General features: G+C 36.1%; 1 protein-coding gene across 2 annotated transcripts; it reads right to left on the bottom strand.

The window, feature by feature from the left end:
- Positions 1-4,268: 4,268 nt before the first annotated feature.
- Positions 4,269-5,751, bottom strand: LOC6036386. 2 transcript variants are annotated; one of them, XM_038257348.1, is made up of 3 exons: positions 5,551-5,751; positions 5,134-5,479; positions 4,269-5,070 (listed from the first exon to the last, which is right to left on the bottom strand). In XM_038257348.1, the coding sequence occupies exons 2-3, from the start codon at positions 5,360-5,362 to the stop codon at positions 4,679-4,681; spliced, it is 621 nt and encodes a 206-aa protein (XP_038113276.1). In that variant the 5' UTR covers positions 5,363-5,479; positions 5,551-5,751; the 3' UTR covers positions 4,269-4,678. The 2 variants fall into 2 exon arrangements, with proteins under 2 accessions (XP_038113276.1, XP_038113277.1); XM_038257349.1 differs by having other exon boundaries at positions 5,134-5,452.
- Between the last annotated feature and the right edge of the window lie 4,387 nt (positions 5,752-10,138).

The raw sequence follows: 10,138 nt of genomic DNA, 5'->3' as shown, positions 1-10,138 counted from the left end.
CGATGGACGCATCTTTTTTGAAAGAAGCTTTGCTGCTCCTAATAAGAGTTCAGTTAATGTCTGTTAGCAGTGTTTGGAACAGCCGGTTTCTGCAAATTTGAAAGAAATGTCCCTTAAATTATGCTTTGTTTGCACTACCGAGTTGACTAGTTTTGAAAAGCAGGCAACTTTGTTGTTAAGGCGCATTTGAATCAACAAACAAGATTTTTGTTGAATCAACGCTAAACGCCAAAACACATTTTTCATAATCATTTAAAATATTGTGGTAGAATTAAGGAAAATCAAGTTTGAATCAACACAAAATTTTGTTTTATATATTCAACCAAATTTAGGCTGAAGCAAACTTCTTACAGGCTGATCGTACAACATATTTTTCTGCTTGTATAGTAGATTGCAACGATTTTTAGACAATCGAGCAAGTTGTATTGCCAATTTTGCACCTAATTCGACGCACAGCCAGAAAATATTCACACCTCAAATATTGCAATATATACTTACGGTAATGGACGGAAAACGGAATCGACATAACACCTTATTATGTGGCCCTCTTAACCTTGCACTTATTTACCACTCCACTCCAATACTTCTAACTAACGTGAAATTTTCCGAGGATTCCGACTATGACAAAATTGAGACCAAAAAGTGCCGCTATGGAGGCCTACAGGGCAAAAATTAACGTTGTAAAATGTTTGCTGTAGAAAAATCGAAAAACTATGAGAAAAACTGCGATTGGCCAAAAAGTTAACACTCAAACGCTCGGGTAGTCATTTGACCCCTATTTTTTTTCTTAGAAATCCCATAACTTTTGATAGAATTGATCAATTTGGATGCTTTCGGTTGCAAAAGATCCAGATTTGTCTATATTTTGAACTGCCGGATGGGGGACAAATGTGGTCCATTTTAACCGGAGATATTCCGGATTCTGTTGAGGTACCTCGGCCCTCCTATACTGCCCCTGATCGCATAAATATCCCATATGCATTTTCATCGATTTCGAGTTATTGATGCAGTTTGATTCAAAATTGTGTGCTCTTTCGATAGAGCCTATAACATCCAGTACTTTGTTCTAGAAATAAGGAGGAAATTCAGTTTTTTCGCGAAAACTTAACACGTAGCCTTATGTATGGGACAAACTTCAAATGCGTTTTTCTCAGCTTGCTGTTTTGCATATGGGACATTTATGCGAACATGGGCAGTATATGGGTATTTGGCCAATATAATAAAAACTTTTCAACAGAAAAATTTCGGAAATGAGCATGAGCATGAGCATGAGCATGGTAGACTGCCAATGAGCTGCTACTCCGTTATTGACAGATCAGCTGAAGTTAAACAATGAATCAAAAATGATCAGTGGGAGCCAACCATCCGTTCACTGTTTAACCCCTGAAGACCCCGACTTTATTAGTCAATACCGGCGCCCTCCCAAGAAGCCTGCAGTTCAACGAAAGGGAGGAATGTTAGTCCGATAGTTAAAGTTGCAGACTCATCAAGCACATAGTTTTTCGCTATATACTTGTTGATACCGCTTGAGACCGTTGAATCCACAGCATCTCCTTCAAGCATCACGTGATTAATTTTTTTTTTGGGTTAGTGGGATAAGGTATTGGCTTTTCGATGCCTCCCGAGCTACGACGCTATGGGGAGGACTTTCATAACAGACCCGTCGGCGAGCCTTCCGAGCAACGATGCTATGGGAAGGTCTTTCTGGTTAACACACAAAATCACTCACACACAGTTATTTTGCTCCACTATCAACTCAACGATCCAAATTGTCAGTGCGTCTTTCGTTCATTATATAGAATTGGCTTTTTCACCGCAAAAAAAATTAAACCTTATTCGAAAAATTTAAACACAATCCACCCGACGCCGTGCCTTCCGATCAACGATGATATAGGAAGGGCTTTGAAAATCACAAAGAAATCACTTTTCACTCCGCATATTTTTACGACCACGCGCTCCCTTGCCAATTATGCACTCTGCACTCGAACAACGACACAAAAGAGACGGAAAATAACACGAAAAAACAGGACTTCGCGTCCCACAAGCACCGCACTACTGATGCCATTATTTAATTATAATGACCAATCACCCCATGCACTCGAACAGCGACACAAAGAGACGGAAAATAACACGAAAAACAGGACTGCGCGTCCCACAAGCACCGCACTACTGATGCCATTTTTTAATTATGATGGCCAATCACCCCATGCACTCGAATAGCGACACAAAAGAGACGGAAAATAACACGAAAAAACAGGACTGCGCGTCCCACAAGCACCGCACTACTCCTTTTCAACAGAAAAAATTCGGAAATGATGCAAAACTACAAGGCATCATCCTAATACATCATCCTGTAAAAATAATTGACATGGTTAAGTCCTACGGGGCAGCGGAGCCGGTTCCAGTTGGGCAACAATTGACATCAGCTCAGTGAACCGTTTCCGGATAGAACCTGTTCCGGTGCCCGAAGGTCTTCAGCATGTCATGTATCTATGCAGGATGATGTTTTAGGATGATTCCTTAAAGTTTTGCATCATTTCCGATTTTATTCTGTTGAAAAGTTTTTATTATATTGGCCAAATATCCATTTAGGAGGGCCGAGGTACCCCAACAGAATCCGGAATATCTCCGGTAAAAATGGACATTTGTCCTCCGTCTGACAGTTGAAAATATAGACAAATCTGGATCTTTTGCACCTGGAAGCATCCAAATTGGTCAATTCTATCAAAAGTTATGAGATTTTTAAGAAAAAAAATAGGGATCAAATGACTACCCGAGCGTTTGAGTGTTAATACCGTAGGCTTATAGTCCATGAAATTACCTAACATTTGACTTATGAGAGTTTGGGTGTTGGAGGCTGTTGCGAAAAGATATTAAGATTTAAAAAAAAATCCATTTTTAACAGTAATTTGCAAAAGCTATGAGAAAAAGTCAAACCGATCCTGGATGTCTATGTCCCATTTTGAAGTGCTTCGAAAGACCTTTGCATCTACGAGAGTTGGAATTGATGAAGTTTTACGGAATGCGAGCAATTTTAAGATTTTTTAGGTTTTTTGAACCTCAAACTTTGAAGCCCGTTTTACCCCACTTCCCTTTGTCGTAGAGGGCTCATATTTGGCATGAGTTCATCTCATGTATAGACAAACAAACGCTGAAAGTTCCATCCAAATCGGAGCACCTTGATACTACCTGTTACACATTGGTGAAAAACTCGCTCTTAACGCCGATAATGGACGATAACTCATTTTTTAAATCATTCTAAAATCAATTAATTCAACCATCTCATGATACCTTTTCAACGCTTTCACCAAGAATATATTTTTTGAAAATTTTGTGAGTTTCAAAGTAAAATATGTACTCAAAATTGATCACAAAATACTGTATTTTTTTAAACTGCTCAAATTTTCATAATTTGCAATATGGGTATCAAACGAATTTTAATTTTGTATGTTTCTTTCACTTTATTAAAAATTTCACTTAATACCGTATTTTTTTCGAAAATACTATTTTTTTTTCAAACGAAGTAAAATTTTGTAAGCTTTTTAAATTCATTGGAGTTTTTTTTTTTGTTTGAAAATAAATACTAAAATTTTCAAAAAATACCATATTTTTTGAAAATGTATGCTTTTCCATTAGTATTTTTGTATGCTTTTTCAATTTATTAGAGTTTTTTGTTTTGGAAAATGCTAAAATTTTCAATAATTACCGTATTTTTTGGAAAATACCCAATTTAAAAAAAAGTGTAACATGGGTATCAAACGAAGCGAAATTTTGTATGCTTTTTCACTTCACTCGAGATTTTGTCAAAATATTGAAAGAGCCGCAAAATTTATATCTTTGAACGAAAAATCATGACAATGGTGGAAGTCTGCACGTTAAGGCTTATTGTTTGTACGCCTACCTGTTAAAAGATGGATAATGCGAATCAATAGAGTTATCGGGACACATGGGGCGAATTGGGACAGCAGTTTGGAGCACAATATTTTGATTTTTCTGGTTGGTTTCGGATAGAACAGACTCAGACCAACAAAATGTGTACATCCATTTCCAAATTTATAAGCTTTAAGTGGTCTAAAAACTACTGTCCCTATTCAGACTGTAGTCCCGATTCACCCCAGATTACGGTACACGAAAAGAGGTTAAATTTTGTACCAGCCAGCAAACCAAATGGCGTGCTAATGTGCGTGAGCGCGGGCTTTGATAACTCTATAAACCTAGTGATATTTGGGTAGGGAGTGTCATCCTCCAGAAAAATACTCTTTTCTTCATTTCGATAATTTGTTGTATTGGAATCTTCAAACAATTATAAATAAACAAGTATGAGAGAAAAAATAAAGTCAATAATGATTGAAAAACGGTCAATCGAAAAGTGAGTAAAGAGTTTTTGGGAGGGGGAGGAGGATAAATAAAAATTAAACGGATTATGCACTTAAGAGTAGAAGAAGCTCTCGACGATTAGTTAATGTCCATTCTGCTAAACACACGACGTGCGTGTGTACTTTTTCCTGCCTTCCTTGCGACAACGACGTCGTCCAAACGGAACAGATCCAAATCCAAAGACGTGGAGGAAACTGAGTTCTGTTTTTTTTTTTCTTTTGCTGGGAATCCTTTTTCTTAAATCCCGTCCGAAATGTTTGTGTGTGCTGCTGCTGCTTAAATGTATAGGTTTAATTTTGTTTTAAAAAGTCGAACTACTAGAGGAGGAGGAGGAACCCGCTAAGCTAGAACCGGACGGAGCACCGTCAAAGTTCTGTTGTTGTTGCTGCTGGAGCAATTGCTGTCGTTCCCGGTCCTTTTTCGCGAGCCGCTCCTTGGCCTCGGCCAAATATTTCATAATCTCCCGCTTGGTGATCTCGGCCGCCTCGTCTGACATTCGGCTCAGCACCAGCTCCAGATCGTCGAAGAACTCGGCGTTCTCCGAGCGAAACTTGATGTCCTGCGTCAGCTTGTCGGAGATCATCGCCAACCGGTTGTAGAAGATCATTTTGACGGCGCCACGGGTTCGGGGCCGCGAGCGGATGTCCTTGATGATGGAGTTGATGGAACCGTCCTCCTCGTCCGGGTCGGTATCTACAAAAGAGACAGACAAACCAAACGATAAACCTAAAATGAACCCCACTCGATCCCGCTTACCGTTGCTGGTGTCCTCCGGAGTGTCCTCGATGGGTTCGTTCGGTTCGCGCAGGCAGTAAATTAGCTCGTCATTCTCATCGTTGGCCGCGCACAGATGATCCATCAGGGTGCGAATCCGGGCCAGACGGACGGTCGTCTCCCAGATTTGGAAAGTGTTTGTCGTAATCGCCGTGCCAGCATTGTTGTTGATCCGTTCGCCCTGCGCCCGGAACCTGCTCTGCTGTTCCATCACGCTGCGTTCCGGAACCGAACGAGGCAAGCTGCTGGACACCTGCGCCTTCACACTTCACCAAAGTCGCGATTCCACCCGCTGCGGCTACTATTTGACCAATTATTTTGGTCCGCCCTCCGGAGACGGTGAGAGAAAAAAAGTTGCTGACTTTTCGGGGCTGAACCAAAATGTTGTGAAAATCTTACCAACTGTTCGAGCACCACCGAGAGAAACGAGTTCGCGTTGAAACTGCCCTCGGGCAGAAGCTGCCAGTGCCACAGAACCCAACCTTTGCAATGGATTTCACTTGTGATAAGTTTGAATTGTAATTTTTTTTTCTGGAAATCCTGAGATTTTTGTGATGTTCGGGAATCTCTGGAACCAAAAAGTAAACAGTTTATACAAAACGATCAGAGCGAAACGTCTTCGTGACACATATCTGACATTTTGAATGTTTTATCGTTTTTGAAATCCGCCACCTGGGTCGGAGGGGGATCACAGATTTTAATAATTATAATTGGGTACTAAAGCCCTATGTCAATTTTTATTTACAACGGTAAAAAACACGATTAAAAATCATTTCTGATCACTTTTTTTCATTTTAATGCAAAATTTTTTTTGACAAGACAACATTTTTTCGATGGATCAACTATGGTCCCCTTGGAACAAGCTGTCAAGTAGGAGCTTTTCTGTCAAGAAGGACCGCGAGGTTAATTTTTCAAAATTGATTTAAAAATCCATTTTAAACTCTTTGTGCTCGTACAAAGGGTCATTGTACTCAGAAAAATAAGCTTTATCGCTGTAAACAATAATATCAGCAATCTAAGCTTCATTTTAGGACCCAATTGAATATATTCATCTAAAATTTTATGAAACATAGGTATATTAATTTTTTGTTGTTTCCGAGTTTAAGGCTACAGCCTAGGCTCAAAATCAAACCATCCACATTAACGACCCCCAGGTCTTTTGTGGTCGCTATTGCAAATTTTTGCTCGATGACGAATATATTTATTAAAATTTTTTGTTGATTCTAAATTTAAGACAATTCGATCGAGTTTTCAAAAGCATCGTTACAGAAAATGTTCTGTTTGTTGCAGACGAAAAAAATGATGATAGCAAGCAAAGTGTCGATTTTTTTTGGGTCCAGAAATAGTAAATTTAAATGAAAAAATAATCACTATAACTAAAATGCTTCCACAAACAACACAAAGAAAACCATTTTTTGATTGAAACATTCTGAATCAAGATTTGAATGTTTTTCTAAAACAAACATGGCCGATCGAGAATGATGCCTTCCCCCCAGTCACGACATATTCTAGCAGAGCTGGTTCTGTCAGAATCCTGCTAGAACGGTGGAACATTTCTGCTAGAATGCTGTAAGAATATCCAGCTCTGTAAAAACTCTGTTAGAATCCTGCTAGAACGTCGTGACTGGGCAGAGTCTTGTCGCAGAGAAGTTTTTTTTAATGGCCTACGTCCAATTTCACCTTAAGGTGACCCGTACCCGTTGTATCCGTTGATTTAAAATCATTCTGTTTTCGTGAATTCTGAACATATAGGGGAAATTCTCGCATGTTTGGCAGGTTAAGCACTCGCTCCTAACTTCATCCAATTTGCTGATTTTCACTTTTTAGGCAACTAATTATGCAAAACTTTCGATAGAAACTTGCTAGCTCACATCTCATTGAGCTATTTATCACTGGATTTCAGTTGAAAACGCTTTTAATTAGCTTTAATTGAAAATCAAAGTTCTGACCTGCCAACATTAGAGGCACGCTGGAATTAGATGCTGTTCCCCTACTCAGATATGAGTGAACTGAATCTGAGTGAGTGAATCTACTCTGCTCAAATAACAGGACTTCTGTCAGATTTGAGAGTACAGTCCAGACTCGATTATCCGAAGGCGTCGGAAAAATTTCACTTTGGTTAATCGAATCAAGAAAAAAGTTGAGTATCGCTTTCTTATATTTGTTAGATGTTGTTTGTTGTTTATTTATTAAATACAGCAGCGTAAGGCTTACACCTTTTTAAATTGCTACCTCCGGTGTCATTACGTTTAAAATACAATTAAAAAGAAAACTACACTAAATTTACGGATTCTCCACAGGAGGAAGATGAGCTTTAGTATGATTCTTAAACTACTCTAAAGTGATTCAAAAAATCCAAGATGGCGGCCAAAATAGCGATGATTAAGTACTAAAAATATGGGTTTTGTAATTAAGCAGGCATTCAACCACAAAAAAATTGTCTAAAATTAGATCCCAGGGCTCGAACTTGATGTAAAAAGTAAGAAAAAATTTAAAACGGGAAAAATATTTTACCAAATCTTTTGTGAGGTTCACCCAAATCTATTTCACTTAGAAAATCACTAAAATCGAACAAATTCTCCATTAACTTTTTTTCTGAATAGGTTCAGTTTTGACGAAAACTGAGTGATTTGAAATTATGCTGTAGGTATTAGGTCAATTCCCGTACTGCAGAATTCTGCAATTCTGCACGAAATCGGCAGCAGAGCGTTCCCGTACTTTTCTGCAGCATAAGTAACTTTTTTCCCAGGCAGAACTTCTGCAATGAGAGAGACAGAAGTTGCAGCAAAACCGTTCCCGTACTTTTCTGCAAGCTCTCTCTTCTCTTTCTTGTTGAAAAGTGACTGCAAGTTGGTGTGATAGATGTTGAGTACACGCTTACATAAAGTTTGTAGTTAGTTAGTTAGTAGTTAGTTTTTTTATGTCTAGTTTTATTGAGAACGATTTTTTTGTGTTAACGATTTCATGCTTAGTTCATTAATGTAAATGAAATAGCGATATTTTTTAGTGTAAAAATGATAACTTTTTGAATAGACTAAATATGTGTGTTTAAATAATAGGTAAATTTAATTGCCAAATAATAAATTGTACCTTTAACGGTGCTACCAATTTGTATTCTTATTTGAACCAAAAAATGTGATGTAATTTAGTCGAATTCTTAAATTTTAGGAAGTTTAAATTCTAAAATTCGGAAATTCTTAAATGCGCCATCTTGAATCACAAAAAGTACATTTTTTTGGAGTCGTTAGAAAATCAGGTTTAGAGGATTTAGAGATTGAACATTTTGACGAGTTCTTCGGAAAATAGAGTACGAACTGTTTCTATTTTTTTAATATTTGAGTTTTCATTTTTTTATGTACAGAATTTAAAAATTTTACATATTTTTGTTTTTTTTTTTAAGTTTCTTTATTTTTTATTTTTTTTTAACTGTAACTTTTGAATTTTTGGTGCTCTGAACTTTGAAATATTCAAACTTTTGATTCATTTATTTCAAATTTAAAAATATTTGAATTTTTAGGTTTAGGAACTTTTAAGTTAGAAACCTTAATTTTTTTAATTCAAATTTTGAAAATTAAGATTTTTTGAAATTTTCAATTTTTAATTGTTAATTATTTGAATTTCTGATTTATGGTTTTTTTCTGAAATAAATATTTGCATTTTTAAATTTCTCTAATATCTGATTTATTTTTTTCAAGTTCCACAATTTGAAAATAATTCTTTTTTTTATCACGAATTTCTTAATTTTCAGATTTATAAATTTATGAGTTTCAAAATTGTAGAGTTTGTGAATATCTTTTTTATTTGTCAATTTCGCTGCGTCACCGTTATTTTTCTATGTGAAATCCAATCATAATTTATTTATGTTATCTTTCAAACATTTTGCTATTAAAACATGTATTTATGGTCTATATAAATATACCTTCTATATTAAACCTTTTTCTTTTTTTAATTATGTTTTTTAAACGTACCTGCCATTCTCATTAAAATTGTTTACCTAATGTAAAGTTTTGAGTTGTTTCTAATATAAAATGTCTACCTAAGCATTATTAATTTCTAGTTTAATAAATGGTACATGCTTGATTTTTTAGATAAAATGTTGATTTGCATAAAAAATAAGTCCCCGTTCTATAGATAAACTTCTTTCAATTACAATTTTTGTCAATCCATTTTTTAAATTGTTTTGAAATAATTAAAAAAAACTTCAATACCCAATTTGAGTAAATCCACTCAACTGTGTACAATATTGCAGAAAAAGTACTGGAACGCGCTACCCAGGCAAAAGTTTTGCGGCTTCTCTCCTTGCAGAACTTCTGCAAAAGAGAGAGATGAAGAGAGCGAGCTGAAAAGTACGGGAACGTGCTGCAAAAAAGTGACTTATGCAGAATTCTGCAGAAGCTGCAGAAATTCTGCAATTCTGCAAGTACGGGAATAGACCTATTGTTACTGAGAAGAATTCAGGCTTGCGAATTAAAAATAAATCTCGCTTTAATTACGCAAAATATTTTAGAGATTTTTAATTTTTTTCATTCAATGATTTCTTTAGAGCTATTCAAAAGTTAGCTTAAGAGTTCCGTTTTTAAGTTGAATCCATGTCAATGACGAAAACAAAACTTTAGTTAAATTTCCAAAATTCTGAAATCAACCGGTATTTGAGCTCAAGAACCTATATGAGGGTACCTTTCTTTCTTTTTTTAATGCCGGTCTTAAAGCTCTTGATCTTTGATGGTGAATACTGTGTTTATAAAAAGTATAATAAAAAAACAACAAAAATATTCAAATAAAATTTTCCACATTCTTTTTTTTACATTTAAAATATGTGATTGATTTTAATATTTAAAAAAAACTTATTATGCGTTTTCTCAACTGACAAGGAAGCACAAATTTGAAATTTTCTAAAATTAAGTGCAATATTATTCTGAATTCTGCAATAGTTTCAAATAGTTCAAATGGCGTTTCGGATACAAATCACATTACACTGCTTTTTTTA

Source organism: Culex quinquefasciatus, chromosome 2 (genome assembly GCF_015732765.1).
Source record: "Culex quinquefasciatus strain JHB chromosome 2, VPISU_Cqui_1.0_pri_paternal, whole genome shotgun sequence".
Taxonomy (NCBI): Eukaryota; Metazoa; Arthropoda; class Insecta; order Diptera; family Culicidae; genus Culex; species Culex quinquefasciatus.
This window is presented reverse-complemented; position numbering and strand designations above follow the sequence as displayed.

Excerpts from the sequence above, each read along its gene's own strand:
- LOC6036386 (XM_038257348.1), bottom strand. The coding sequence starts at position 5,362 with ATGGAACAGCAGAGCAGGTTCCGGGCGCAGGGCGAACGGATCAACAAC. Across the intron at positions 5,071-5,133 it reads TCCGGAGGACACCAGCAACG|ATACCGACCCGGACGAGGAG; the intron begins GTAAGCGGGATC and ends TCTCTTTTGTAG.